At 42.4% G+C, this 15,363-nt stretch overlaps 1 protein-coding gene across 3 annotated transcripts in view; it reads left to right on the top strand.

Moving 5' to 3' along the window:
* The window catches only part of zgc:174356 (uncharacterized protein LOC100137120 homolog), a 90,389-nt gene that overhangs the window by 19,521 nt on the left and 55,505 nt on the right, over positions 1-15,363 (top strand). For 2 of the 3 annotated variants that reach the window (XM_060830827.1, XM_060830825.1), the window contains exons 3-4: positions 4,878-4,975; positions 15,169-15,261. In XM_060830827.1, coding sequence (XP_060686810.1) covers positions 4,878-4,975; positions 15,169-15,261 — 191 coding nt within the window. The remainder of the gene's footprint in view (positions 1-4,877; positions 4,976-15,168; positions 15,262-15,363) is intronic. The other variant, XM_060830828.1, reaches the window with a different exon arrangement.

Here is a 15,363-nt window from a genome sequence, read left to right on the forward strand (position 1 = left end):
GCCTTTTAAATGTTGCAATTGTACCAGCCTCCACCACTTCCTCTGGCAGCTCATTCCATACACGTAACACCTTTTGTATGAAAATGTTGCCCCTTGGGTCTCATATCGTTCCCCCCCCTCACCCTAAACCTATGCCCTCTAGTTCTGATTTTATTTGGGATTTTAAAATAGAACTAAGATGGATCAGTCCTTTCCTTTCAGTCCTGCTCAAGTATTTCTTTTTAAGTCAGGATTTCATTTGGAACGGTGAACTAAATACTGTATATACTTTTTCAAGAAAGCACATATTGTGTGTAACTCTGGTCTCCTTCCTATCGGAAGGATGTTGTGAAACTTGAAAGGGTTCAGAAAAGATTTGCAAGAATATTGCCAAGATTGGAGGATTTCAGCGATATGGAAGGGCTGAATAGGCTGGGCTGTTTTCCCCGGAGTATTGGAGGCTGAGGGGTGACCTTAGAGGTTTACAAAATTGAGGGGCATGGATAGGATAAATAGACAAAGTCTTTTCCCTGGGGTCAGGGAGTCCAGTACTTGAGGGCATAGGGTTAGGGTGAGGAGGTGTCATATCTTTGCCCTAAGGGGCAACTTCTTCACACAGATGGTGGCGTGTATATGGAATGAGCTGGTAGAGGAAGTAGTGGAGGCTGATACAATTGCAACATTTAAAAGGCATCTGGATGGGTATACGAATAGGAAGGATTTGGAGGGATATGGGCTGGGTGCTGGCGGATGGGACGAGCTTTGGGTTGGGATATCTGGTTGGCATGAACGAGTTGGACCAAAGGGTCTGTTTCTGTGCTGTAAATCTCCATGACTCTGACTTCAGCTCAATGCCATGTCGAATATCTGTAGTGGAGAAAGTGAGGTCTGCAGATGCTGGAGATCAGAGCTGAAAATGTGTTGCTGGAAAAGCGCAGCAGGTCAGGCAGCATCCAAGGAACAGGAAATTGGATGTTTCGTGCATAAGCCCTTCATCAGGAATGAGGAAAGTGTGTCCAGCAGGCTAAGATAAAAGGTAGGGAGGAGGGACTTGGGGGAGGGGCGATGGAGATGTGATAGGTGGAAGGAGGTCAAGGTGAGGGTGATAGGCTGGAGTGGGGTGGGGGTGGAGAGGTCAGGAAGATAATTGCAGGTTAGGAGGGCAGTGCTGAGTTCGAGGGAATCGATTGAGACAAGGTGGGGGGAGGGGAAATGAGGAAACTGGAGAAATCTGAGTTCATCCCTTGTGGTTGGAGGGTTCCCAGGCGGAAGATGAGGCGCTCTTCCTCCAACTGTCGTGTTATGTTCTGGCGATGGAGGAGTCCAAGGACCTGCATGTCCTTGGTGGAGTGGGAGGGGGAGTTAGTGTTGAGCCACGGGATGGTTGGGTTGGTTGGTCCGGGCGTCCCAGAGGAGTTCCCTGAAGCGTTCCGCAAGTAGGCGGCCTGTCTCCCCAATATAGAGGAGGCCACATCGGGTGCAGCGGATGATGTGTGTGGATGTGCAAGTGAATTCGTGGCGGATATGGAAGGATCCCTTGGGGCCTTGGAGAGAGGTAAGGGAGGAGGTGTGGGTGCAAGTTTTGCATTTCCTGCAGTTGCAGGGGAAGGTGCCGGGAGTGGAGGTTGGGTTGGTGGGGGGTGTGGACCTGACGAGGGAGTCACGGAGGGAGTGGTCCTTTCGGAACGCTGATAGGGGAGGGAAATATATCCCTGGTGGTGGGGTCCGTTTGGAGGTGGCGGAAATGACGGCGGATGATACGTTGTATACGGAGGTTGGTGGAGTGGTAGGTGAGAACCAGTGGGGTTCTGTCTTGGTGGCAGTTGGAGGGACGGGGCTCAAGGGCGGAGGAGCAGGAAGTGGAGGAGATGTGGTGGAGGGCATCGTCGATCACGTCTGGGGGGAATCTGAGGTCTTTGAAGAAGGAGGCCATCTGGGCTGTACAGTATTGGAACTGCTCCTCCTGGGAGCAGATGCGGCGGAGACGAAGGAATTGGGAATATGGGATGGCGTTTTTACAGGGGGCAGGGTGGGAGGAAGTGTAGTCTAGGTAGCTGTGGGAGTCAGTCGGTTTATAGTAGATGTCTGTGTTGATTCGGTCGCCCGAGATAAAAATGGAAAAGTCTAGGAAGGGGAGGGAGGAGTCTGAGAGGTCCAGGTGAATTTGAGGTCCGGGTGGAAGGTGTTGAAGTGGATGAACTGTTCAACCTCCTCATGGGAGCACGAGGCAGCGTCGATACAGTCATCGATGTAGCGGAGGAAAAGGTGGGGGGTGGTGCCAGTGTAGTTGCGGAAGACGGACTGTTCCACATATCCTACGAAGAGGCAGGCATAGCTGGGGCCCATGCGGGTGCCCATGGCAACTCCTTTAGTTTGGAGGAAGTGGGAGGATTGGAAAGAGAAGTTGTTCAGGGTGAGGACCAGTTCAGTCAGTCGAAGGAGGATGTCAGTGGAAGGATACTGGTTGGTTCGGTGGGAAAGGAAGAAGCGGAGGGCTTTGAGTCCTTCGTGATGGGGGATGGGGGTGTACAGGGACTGGATATCCATCATGAAGATAAGGCGTTGGGGACCTGGGAAGCGCAAATCATGGAGGAGGTGAAGGGCATGGGTGGTTCCTTTCCCGCCGAACTCCGCTTCTTCCTTTTCCTGCCGAACCAACCAGTACCCTTCCACTGACATCCTCCTTTGACTGACTGAACTGGTCCTCACCCTGAACAACTTCTCTTTCCAATCCTCCCACTTCCTCCAAACTAAAGGAGTTGCCATGGGCCCCAGCTATGCCTGTTTCTTCGTAGTATATGTGGAACAGTCCATCTTCCGCAACTACACTGGCACCACCCCCCACCTTTTCCTCCGCTACATTGATGACTGTATCGGGACTGCCTCGTGCTCCCTCGAGGAGGTTGAACAGTTCATCCACTTTACCAACACCTTCCACCCCGACCTCAAATTCACCTCGACCATCTCAGACTCCTCCCTCCCCTTCCTAGACCTTTCCATTTCTATCTGGGGTGACCGAATCAACACAGACATCTACTATAAACCGACTGACTCCCACAGCTACCTAGACTACACCTCCTCCCACCCTGCCCCCTGTAAAAATGCCATCCCATATTCCCAATTCCTTCGTCTCCGCCGCATCTGCTCCCAGGAGGAGCAGTTCCAATACCGTACAGCCCAGATGGTCTCCTTTTTCAAAGACCTCAGATTCCCCCCCAGACGTGATCGACGATGCCCTCCACCGCATCTCCTCCACTTCCTGCTCCTCCGCCCTTGAGCCCCGTCCCTCCAACTGCCACCAAGACAGAACCCCACTGGTTCTCACCTACCACCCCACCAACCTCCGTATACAGCGTATCATTTCCGCCACCTCCAAACGGACCCCACCGCCAGGGACATATTTCCCTCTCTTCCCCTCCCCTATCAGCGTTCCGAAAAGACCACTCCCTCCGTGACTCCCTCGTCAGGTCCACACCCCCCACCAACCCAACCTCCACTCCCGGCACCTTCCCCTGCAACTGCAGGAAATGCAAAAATTGCACCACCACCTCCTCCCTTACCTCTCTCCAAGGCCCCAAGGAATCCTTCCATATCCGCCACAAATTCACTTGCACTTCCACACACATCATCTATTGCATCCGCTGCACCCGATGTGGCCGCCTCTATATTGGGGAGACGGGCCGCCTACTTGCGGAACACTTCAGGGAACATCTCTGGGACGCCCGGACCAACCAACCCAACCACCCCGTGGCTCAACACTTTAACTCCCACTCCCACTCCACCAAGGACGTGCAGGTCCTTGGACTCCTCCATCGCCAGAACATAACAACACGACGGTAGAGGAAGAGCGCCTCATCTTCTGCCTGGGAACCCTCCAACCACAAGGGATGAACTTAGATTTGTCCAGTTTCCTCATTTCCCCTCCCCCCACCTTGTCTCAGTCGATTCCCTCGAACTCAGCACCGCCTTCCTCACCTGCAATCTTCTTCCTGACCTCTCCGCCCCCACCCCACTCCGGCCTATCACCCTCACCTTGACCTCCTTCCACCTATCACATCTCCATCGCCCCTCCCCCAAGTCCCTCCTCCCTACCGTTTATCTTAGCCTGCTGGACACACTTTCCTCATTCCTGATGAAGGGCTTATGCCCGAAACGTCGAATTTCCTGTTCAACGAATATCTATAGTGTTAATTTATGAAGTGCTCACAAAGTGGAACTTTGCGACCATTCAGAGAAAACAGACCAAGGGCTAGTTTGAGCTCATCTCACTTCAGAGAATAGTTTATCCAAATCTTGCAACAGAGTATTTAGTTTGTGGGATTTCTGCACAGGAAGAGTTTGTTTTCAAGTGTTAGAATTGAGAAGTGGCTTAAGCAATTAGATCTGTAAAGAAGACTGTTGGCCATCACCAATGGAAAGTGTCAGTTAAGAAAGAAATTGCAGAGTTAAGTTGGGATTGAAAGTCTGGAAAGGATATTGCTGGGGGATAAAAAGTTGAGTTTTCCTTTTTCTTGATGTAAGATCTTTTAATTTATGTATGTAGATAATTACATAAACCTTTTTTTTCCTTTTGTGTGATTAAATGTGTTTTGTTAAAGAGCATTGGCAGCCTGTGACTAAACAATAGTAACCAGTTGCAAAAATTAAGCTTATGATTGATCAAATCCGATTTCATTTTAAGATGTGACTTGTCCAGTATTACTGTCAGATGGGATCATAACGCTCTTTGACTTCCCTTAGGTTTCTTTTAATGATGCTAAGACTTTGCCTACTATTATATCTGAATTACTGTCTGTCTTTTCATTCTTTACAAAATGTCCCTTTTATAAATCTATAATAAACTGTCAGAAAATGTTAATCTTATGCTTGAAATTATTTCGAATATTTTCATTTGACAGGTGAACAGTCTATTCTGATTTTATTTTTGACGTACCCACCGCAACACTTTTCAGTTGAACTTTATGGAATATACAGTGCAATTAAGATGTTCCTTGCAGTGAGTATGTGCGTGTCTGTGAAGGCTGCACGTTTTTCTTGTTTTATTCTTCTGTCACCCAGTTAGATGTTTATTGGCTCTTGTGTGGAAGGGTGAATGATGAAAGTTAACTGATTGCAATGAATGGCCTGTTTCTGCGTAAAACATTACATGCAAACAAACTTAAATTATTTTTCCAGCACTGTTTCATAATTATACACATTTCTGAAGAAAGTGTATTTGTAGGTAAGCATCAGCCTTGGTTTTGATGTTAGTGCCCTTACTGCATATCTGTGATAGGAACATACAAACCTCACCGGACACTCCAATACAGTATGGAGGGAATCTTGCATTGTCTGAGATGCCATCTTTCAGATGGGGCAGTAACTTCAGTCCCTATCATTCTCTTTCCAGGGATCATAAAATAACTCAGGGCACTATCAGAAGGATAATAGTCTGTTCTCTTAGTGTCATGGCAGAGTCTATCCCATTTTATTGCTTAAAAAAATTGGATAATCAGCTTGTTAGATTATGGGATTGTGGAATATGAAAACTGACTTCCATTAACTTTTTCTCAAAAATATGTAATTAGCTGTGATGTTACTTTTTGTATATTGTTAGATATAAAAGGTTCTATTAATGCTCTTTTCAAAATCCGAGCATTTTGAATTTTCTCTTTACCAAACCCTCCCCCCAAAAATTGTAAATCTTAAGATATTGCTCATCAATAGCTCACTGCAACTGGTTAAATACAGGATTGTTTGATTTTGCCTTTTGTTGGTTACTTGAAAATGAACTCAATTTTTTTTTCCCCACTACTTCACACCATGTTTACTGACTTTTTTAGACCACCTGTTCATGGGAAATCGGTGGTGTTGGGCAGTAAATCCTGGCTTAGCCATCTCTAATTGCCCAGTGGGCGGCACAGTGGCAGAGTCATTAGCACTGCTGTCTCATAGCGCCAGAGACTTGGGTTCAATTCCAGCCTCAGGCCTCCTCTGTGTGGAGTTTGCACGTTCTCCCCGTGTCTGCGTGGGTTTCCTCCGGGTGCTCCCGTTTCTTCCCACAGTCCAAAGGTGTGCAGGTTAGGTGAATTAGCCATGCCAAATTGCCCATAGTGTTAGGTGAAGGGGTGAATGTAGGTCTGAGTGGGTTGTTCTTCGGAGGGTCGGTGTGAACTTGTTGGGCCGAAGGGCCTGTTTCCACACTAAGTAATCTTTTTTAAAAAAAAAGTCAACCAGATTGCCTTGGGTCTGGAGTTACATGGGGTCAGACAAAGTAAGGATCCTGTTTCCTTCCCCAAAGCACAATAGTAAATCAGCTGTTTTTAAAAAAAATATTAAAACTGTCAGTTGTTATATCGTTGCTATTAAATTAATTTTTAAAAAATTCCATATTCTCATCGAATGCAATTTTCACCAACTGCAATGGTGAGATTTGAACCCTTGTTCCTGGTACATTAGCTTGTGTCTTTGGATGGCCAGTCAGAGGTTGGTGCTACTGGCTGTAGGGAGTTGTCAGTGGTAACACTGAGGCCTTCATGGAGATCAGCATGGGGTGAGATGGTGCTCCCAGGGGGGAAAGGGTTCACTGTAAAGTTGGGTGAGATGGAGGAAGGGGTTAAGTACAAAGGCTAGGGGATGGCTCTTAGCCATGTCCCTAGTTCTTGATGTTGAGACCCTTAATCAGACACTGCCTGTGAAATGAGGACAATACCTCCCACCATCCCACCCTGGCCAGAGGCTCTGGAGGATGTGTTTTATGGCTTTTGAAAGGAATGGGAGACACAGGAATCACTATTAAATCCCTTTGGACTTCCATAATTAATCTCAAGTGACCTGTTAATGATCAGAGACTTGCAACAATTCCCCCATCAGGTACACCATCTACATGCATTTCAGGGTAATTTTCTGTAGTTGAGAGTTGGACATGGGCCTTTTTGTCGTCATGCCCACTGGAGTGGGCTCTGCTAAATTCTATTCTTTATCTTTTTCTGCACAATAAATTCCTCAATGAAATGCATACATAACAACATAGTATGGAACAGCATCTGTAGGCAGAGCTTTTTTTTTAAACTTAGCATGAATATTTAGTAAGTTGTGCTTTCAAGAAGAAAGGAGTGGCTGCAGTGAGCTCCTGTCATGTTAGCACTTTGTCAAGCTCGTATCTGCAAAGTTGTGATGGTAATTTGCGCTTGTAAAAGAAATTACTCTGGAAGAGATGCATAGTGTGAACCAAATAGCTGTGATGTATGCAAAGCTGCAGAACAGAGATATAGCTCTGGAAATCGCTGATGGAAACCTAATGGATATTGTGAGCCACTGTGAGAAATGCCTGTCAGAAGTGATATGGACATAAGGAGCAGTAGTCGCAAGAGGTGTGCCAGATCCTCCCATCTATCCATGTTAAAAGAAGACTATGGGTAAAGACTAAATTGATGTACAATCTGTAGATGGTGGGAACACTTGGCTTCTGAGACTCCACGTGACTTGGATAATGCAGGGTACCTTTCAGCAAAACCTGCAATTGGCCAGGGATTTTTCCAGTGAGTTTCTGAACTCCAGCTGTCAGTTTGCATGAGTGCCAGAAGCCTGCACTGAGATGCCTCCCCTGGATGATGGCACTGTCTCTCCAATTTTTAATATTTTAAAGTAACAAGATGGCCTTAGTAGCCAATTAAACATTGCCCCTCTTCCCAGTGGTGTCTGGGGTGCTGCAGCACTTTACCAGGCAGGGAAGATCTTTTGTCCCTCTACCAGCCTCCCTAGTTCACATCACTCCAAACTCCTGGCTCCAAGGAAATGTTTGGGGGTATATTTACCACAGTTTGTGTTGTGGGAAAGTGCCCATCTAGTGCTGTTGAGAACCAACCAGATGTTTATTCCTTAGACTTTTTCTTGCATTTTATGCATTTCCTCATGGTCATAGAACTTAGGCAACCTGGATACTGAGGTTTGCTGTAAAGCAGGACAGGTTGATAATGAAGCTGGTGGTTGACCCAACTCTAGAAACTGTGCTTCTGTAGATATTATCAGCATTGAGATGGGAGATAAAAGCTGAGCATGCTGGCATTCCTACCCATTTATCATCATGATGTTATAGTCATAAATTATCTTCTATGACCTGCAAATGCTATTAGGTTTTTCAGGGTCAATGGAATATCCTCTGAAGTGTAGGTTTTCCTACATTTATAAAAAGGAACATATGATCAGCAAGATCTCATAACAGTAGTAAAATAAATAATCAAACAATCTGTTTTAATGGTATTTGCTGAAGGATAAATATTGGTCAGAATAGATGGGGAATGTTTCTATTTTTCTCAATGCAATATCTTTCTTGAGGGTTGAGGCTTTCAGGTGATTAAATTCCCAGGACAAGATGATTTCCATCTCAGCTTTTTAATGGAAGAAGGCAAGAACTTTGCAAATGTCTTGTTAGTTCATAATTCTTTTGGTTCAGGAACCATTCCTTTAGATTGAAAATTGTGTTTACTGCTTTATTGCTCCACTATTTAAGAATGGTATGAATGTGAAACCAGCTCATCTAATGTTTGTTGTTGAAAATTATGCATGTCTCACAAATAAATATTGTGACGATGCTGCTCCTTTAACAAGTTTATGCTGTCCTTGGTTTGTTTTTTTGGAGAGGTTGTAGAAGCAGTGATTCTGAAACGTTTGGCTTAAATGGGTTTTAGGGCCAATTTGATTACAGTTAACAGATACTGCCTCCAGCATAAGGCTTTCAAGTTTTAAAAAACACTTGTGCAATGAAACTGGAATGGCCAGCTCTCCCGCCCCAGCTTTTCTCTGGTTTGGTTTGGTTTTTAGCAGTCTGGCTGTTCACTGAAAGCAGGCAGTCAGTTTTGAGGCTGCTGGTCCAAGAAACAGCTACATGGAAGGAAGTCTTCCACGCTGAAGCTCCCTACCATATTGGTGTCTCGCGCTCTCTCACTTTTCCTTTTTGTGCCAAATGGATGTTTATGCAACAGCATCATTACGTTGGGCCAATCTGGTGGGTTTTCTGGTAGGTTACGTTGTTCTGTTCTTTCCTTTGTATTTCATTCAGTTATCTTAAATAAATTCTGTTTCATGTAAAACTGAGTTGTTGGGCCAGCTGCATCCCTCGTGGAAATCCACTTTACACCTGCTTAAAACAACTAGCAAAATTCGGGTCTAGGCTACTTGAAATGTTTTGAGGGGGTATGGCCTAGCCCATAACACGATGGAATGACCAAGCACCTTAACATTTTTCAGCGGATTGGAGAGAAGCTAACTCTAAATGAAGTTGCAAAGGTAAATAAGTATTGATGAACTTGATGTGATTCTTTTGAAGTGGTGACTAAATAGTGAACAGCAGAATGTCTATGGATGTATTTATTTGTTCTTGCAGAAGGTGTTTGATAAATCTCCTTTATAAGAGATTGTTAGCTAAAGTCTTGGGGTTGAAGGCACATTATTGATCTGGTTAAAAGACGACTGTCTGCAACTATTGAGCTAAAGATTCTTGACAATGGGTAGATATTGTAATTGGCAGGATATGACCAGCAGTATCTTTCAATGGGTTCATTATTCATTAACAATTTGGATGTTAGGATTAAAGAATCTATCATCTGCATTCACCCATGCACAAGGTAGGTAGCACTTTAAATGATGTAGCATAAAATTACAAGATATTTCAATTTTTGAAAAAAACAATTGCTGTAGCTTTTCATCTTGCACTCATCAGGCCAATTCGCAAGAAATACCAGAGTAAAAGGAAAATGACATTTTTATGTATGTAATACAAGTGCTTATTGATTGACAAGTAGACTCAGATTTGTTAAGTGTTGCTGAGGAAAATACATCAGTTAATGATTACTGATTGTTAAATGTCAAGGTTTGTTTAACTTTTAAACAAGGTGGTTGATCATAGGTAAAAATCTCACAACACCAAGTTATGGTCCAGCAGATCTATTTGAAATTACACGCTTTTGGAGTGCTGCTCCTTCATCGGGTAGCTACTTTCGAATATACCTTTTGGAAACCTATGTCCACCTTAGTCCAACACCGGCACCTCCACGTTTGGTTGATTTAAGGCATTGCCCTGAGAATGGTGTGTCACCTATTTGGCAGAGTTGAAACAGGTACAGTGTTACGTTATTTATGTCTGAAAGGAACAGGATCCTGCGTCTTGATACCAATGGCTTCCAGTAAATGCTAGTGTGCCACGTTGAGGCTGATGGACAATCCTAAGTTAGTTGTCTGTGTAATTCGTCACAGACTGATTTTTGTAAATTGTTGTCTGATTGCAGATTCACATCAAATGGTGGAATTGTTGTGATTTTGCAAATGTAGACTGTTTGGATGCAGTCAATACTTTGTTGTGACCGGCTGAAGGTGTATGCTGTTTGCAAAGACTGGCAGATTATATCAATGTGGTGCTTTTATACCTAGCATCACAATACTAATTATGTGAGAGGCAGAATCTCTCTTTGGCTTGACAGCAGCATCCTGTTATAGCAAACACTACTTGTTCTGCCACTGCATATTACCAGCATAAAACAGCTAACTCCACCTGATGCCCATCTGAGGTAGACTGGATATGTTTCAGGATCAAACATAACACCCTCAGACCTGTCCGTCCGTTTTGATATAGTGAGAAATGATTTGATCAGTGAAGTCGTCGTTTTGAAGTATGGCTTTGATGTTCTCTTTCACCTTTGAACTTGCATGGTTATCAAATAACTTGAGCCAATTTACAAGGTGAATGATAGGGCCAATATTCTAGCACAAAGTATAGGAAACTCCATGCATATATTGATCAGTGAAGGTAGGTTTGTGATAGAGTAGTAGAGAAGTCCCTGGTTAATTTCTCAATTGGGGCTTTGAGGTAAAGTAACTAATTTGTCTGCTCCGTTTTGAAAACAAATTTGAGCACAGGATAGAAACTGTTTTGAATGTGAAATTCAATTCTTGTATGCAGTTACAGATTCAAATGTATCTGCATTGTGGAAATGTGCACGAATGAGACAATTTCTCATGGAAATTAACAAAGATGTTTGCAGGAACTCGGCCTAGTAGGTATTTCATGCTCACCACCATCTATTTGGATTAATGTGATGTTGTTAAAATTGAACTTCATGATTTGATGACTTAAGTTCAATGAAAAATGATTCTCACAATTATGACAGTCCAATCGTGATATAGTGGTGCAGCACAAATGTCTAAGGTTTCCTTGAGTGGCACTCTGGTTAGTGGATTATCAATATTAAATGAGCACAAGAAAATTGCATTGCTACCAATTTTAGCCAGTCCTGTATGATTTTCACAAATGTGAAGGAAATGCTCGCTATGTATGTGGACAACTTACTCAAAGCTAGAAGTGAGGCATTTTCATAATGGAGAAGGCAACTTCAAAAGACCTGTCCAGATTAATCCAATCTGGAAAATCCAACAGTCAGTTGGAGCAATATCTGCTTAAACCTCATAGAGAATCTACCACATTTCTTCCACAAATCACAATGTTGCTATTGTTGGAGATTTGAAATTAAAATAAAGTGCTGAAGAAACTCATCAGGTAGATCGATATCTTGGAGTTGATGTTTCATGCCCATTGGACTTTCTATTTCTGTCAAACATTTCCAAAGTTGTGTGGAAGTTATTTGTGAATTGTAAATTAATAGGAATATTTTGATATGATGCTATGTGCAGTAATAATATTGTAGTTCAGTAGTGTATAGATGCTACGTACTGTAGGAAAACTACATAGTGGATAGTAGGCCAGTAGATCTTCTCAGTGAAGATCTGTTCAAGTTGTCTGTTTAATAGACTGAATTCTTAGGATTGTGCTGAACTTCTTGAGTATTGCAGTTTTCCTCATTTAGATGAGTGAGTTTTGCATCCTGCTTCTTAGCTAAGCCTTGAAGATATTGGATGGATTTTGAGCAGTCACATTGCACTTCATTTTTTCAAAGAATATTGCAGCAACAAACAATTGACATGACGGGGATCCGCAAGTATGTCTTCCTACCTGACTGTCACATGGTGTATCATGTGTAAATCTCTTTGCACTCCTCTTTGAAACTGCTTTCCATACTTCAAGCTGCTAGTCTGAATAAAATAAATTAACTAATGCTTCTGATGAAAGAAAAGGGAGGTAATTCAAGCCAACCTGATATGTCAGAAGATAGACCGTTGGTTGACATCAGACTATATTTTCAGAATTGCATTGTACTGCAGAATGCTAAAGCAAAGGCTTTGGTTTTCAATGAGTTGTGATATGGGAGCTGTTTACAAAATTTTGGGAGAGTCCCTATTCTAGTATCCAATCTTGCTGTTTCCAATTTAAGGTGTTGGTGAGCCTACACCCATGTGATATTGCTCCTTTTAACAAAGTTACGTTGTGTTTTTTTTAACAGTTGTAAAAACAGAGGTTCCCAAAAGTTTGGGCTTGATTGGGCTTTAGGGCCAATTTGGTTATAGTTAACAGATACTGCCTCAGGCAAAACGTTTTTGAGTTTTTAAACGAAAACACTTGTGTGATGAAAGGGGAGTAGCTAGTTCTCTCAACTCTGCTTTTCTATGAGTTAATTTGTTTTTCTCTTGGCAGTATGGTTATTCAAGGAAAGCAGGCAGTTGTAAAAGTGACTGGATCCAAAGAACAGGTCCAGGCTGATGGTCCTCTCTCTCTGACATCTCTCTTGTAAGACTGTTTTTGATTTTTTCCCTTTTGTGCCAAGGGGTGTCTATGGGAATCGTTGCAAGTAAATGGAATAGCATCATTTAGCTTTGATGTTTTCTGTTTGTTTCATTTGGTAATTTTTTTTAAAAACCAAGTTTTTTGTTTGAAACTACTTGGCTTGACCAGTGGCATATCTCCTGGAGTATCCACTCTACACTGTGCTTAAAACAACAAGCAAAGCTAGCGTCTGGGCTACTTTACTGAAATGTTTTGAGAGGTTTTGGCCAGATCTAGAACACCTGACATTATAGGGCGATTGGGGAAAGTGGTATGGGAGTAATTGGAAACTGTATCAAAGAGCTGGTGTAATGTAATATGAGCTGAAAAAGCACAGGAGATGGTCAATCATTCTAACATTCCTGTTTAGTTCATTTTTGCATCTAAATCAGCTGACCTAGTCAAATTCTTGAAGATGAAGAGCATGACACAGAAGATGGAATTATGCTTGTATAAATTAGTTGCCTTTGCCTGTTCTTTAATAATGAAGTGAAAGAGTGACGAACGTCAATGCTATATATTTTTGCACAATTGAAAATCCATTGTTTTGGTTATTAATCTGCCGAGTTCTAAAAATGTTTTTTTTTGTATTAAACTTTATTCAAAATGTAAAAGTCCAAGTTAAAAGTGCAGGCAAAACTATATAGACATGTATAACTTTCTTAATGGTTTAGTGAAATATGCTAAGTAGGATTAGGAAATAAAACTTCCATCAAAATTTATCATTTTCTGTTTTCCTATGAGTTCGAAGTACTGGTACAAATGATAGATAAATATTTTCATTGATTCTTCTGTCATGTAATGAAGGCTCAGACAAAATGTTGTACAATATCCTTTTTGACTTAAAAGGTACTCTGCTGCACAAGTTATACAACCCAAAAATTGTTTAATAGATCAAAGTCTCTTTAATGTTTACCCCATACTATTGTGTGTTTTCTAATATCACCCACAGTATATTCAGCAAGTGAATTGCAAATTAAGCAGCAACATCTATGATGTATTGAAAGAACTTTTGTTTTTAAACTTGAGGTTTTGCTAATTTTTGAAAAAGAAATAACTTTACAAAGTGTCCTGCTGTTCAAGTGATCCCTCCGCATCATCCAGTGTTTTAACCAGTTTCTAGATTATTGCCAATGCAGGTCTTTACTGGATACTGGGAGGTGTGCAAGAGTGGAATTGATTTTGTTTTTTTTTTTGCTACTTATCTTTCCGTTTGTTACTTGGAAAAAAATGCAATCAGGATCATATTACATTGTGTAGAATGAGATGATCCAGAGGACATTTTGGATACGCTTTTACGTTCGATTTGATTTAGTTTGTTTTTGTTCCAGCTAAATTGCCGCCTCCTCAATGCCTCATGCCAAATGCTCCAGTGTCCCTCGATTACAGTGGTGTTTATTGCATGATGGCTGCAATACAGAAATAAATAAGAACTAGTAAAATAATTACTACTGGGCTTGTGAGACCACAGGCTGTTTCTGCAAAGCTGGGCTGATTTAAGAATGGTGGGCATTGCTGCCACCATCACACCCGTTCCTGGTGCTTACAAATTTTGCTGGAGTGCAAGCATCAAAAATTCTTTAATATCATCTTTATAAGTCAGTCTGACAGTGAACTCAGAAACCCTCACTGAGGAATTTTTTAGATTTTGAAACTCCAATCTGTTCAGTGGAAGTTGTTTCTTTTTAATCCTTACAACTTAAGCCTCCCTTTGTTGCAGTTCAAAGAGGAAGGAATTCGTCAAAAATAATTCAGATTATCACACTTAAACCGAATTCATCTTGCCTTCAAGAAATTTTACATTTACGTAGTTTTGGAGTTACAAATTAAACAGAGTTAAGGGCCTTGGAACAGTCAAAATGGGGTCTGTTTTGAACTTGGCTGTAAGTTCATATACCACTGCTGAGTTCAGGTTTCCTCCTTGTGGAAATCACGTTCTGACCCCTTTCCCTGACCTGCCAGGAACTATTGGATTTGTTGGAAATAGGTGTGGGACTTGAGCATCCAAGTTCTGCGTGTTGTTTTTAAGTGAGTCATAGTCGTAGAGCCATACAGCACAGAAACAGACCCTTTGGTCCAATTAGCCCACACTGACCATGTTCCCAAATCAAACTAGTCCTAATTGCTTGTGTTTGGCCCATATCCATCCAACCCTTTTCTGTTCATGTCCTTATCCAAATATTGTAACTGTACCTGCATCCATCACTTCCTGTGGCAGCTCATTCCATGCTGGAAATTCTTCTTGTCCTTTTTTAAATCTTTTTCCTCACCTTTACAAAAATGTTCCTAGTTTTGAACTCCCCTACCTTCGGGGAAAGGCCCTTGCTATTCACCTTATCTGTGCTCCTCATAATTTTATAAACCTTTTTTATAAGGTTATCCTTTAACCTCCCAGTGAGAATGGTTCCAGCTTATCTTTATAACTCAAACTTCCATACCAACATCCTGGTAAATCTTTCCTGATCTTGTTCCCTTTTAAGAATATCCTTCCTTTTTAGCAGGATGACCAGAACTGGGCATGGCATTCGAGAAGAGGACTCGCCAACATCCTGTACAACCTTAACATGATGTCCCAACTCCTCAACTCAAAGGTCTAAGCAATGAAGTCATGTGTGCTGAATGCTTTTGTAACTATCCTGTCTACATGTGATGAAAATTTTAAAGAACCCCTAGGTCTCTGTTTTACAACATTA

This window comes from Hemiscyllium ocellatum, chromosome 10 (genome assembly GCF_020745735.1).
Source record: "Hemiscyllium ocellatum isolate sHemOce1 chromosome 10, sHemOce1.pat.X.cur, whole genome shotgun sequence".
Taxonomy (NCBI): Eukaryota; Metazoa; Chordata; class Chondrichthyes; order Orectolobiformes; family Hemiscylliidae; genus Hemiscyllium; species Hemiscyllium ocellatum.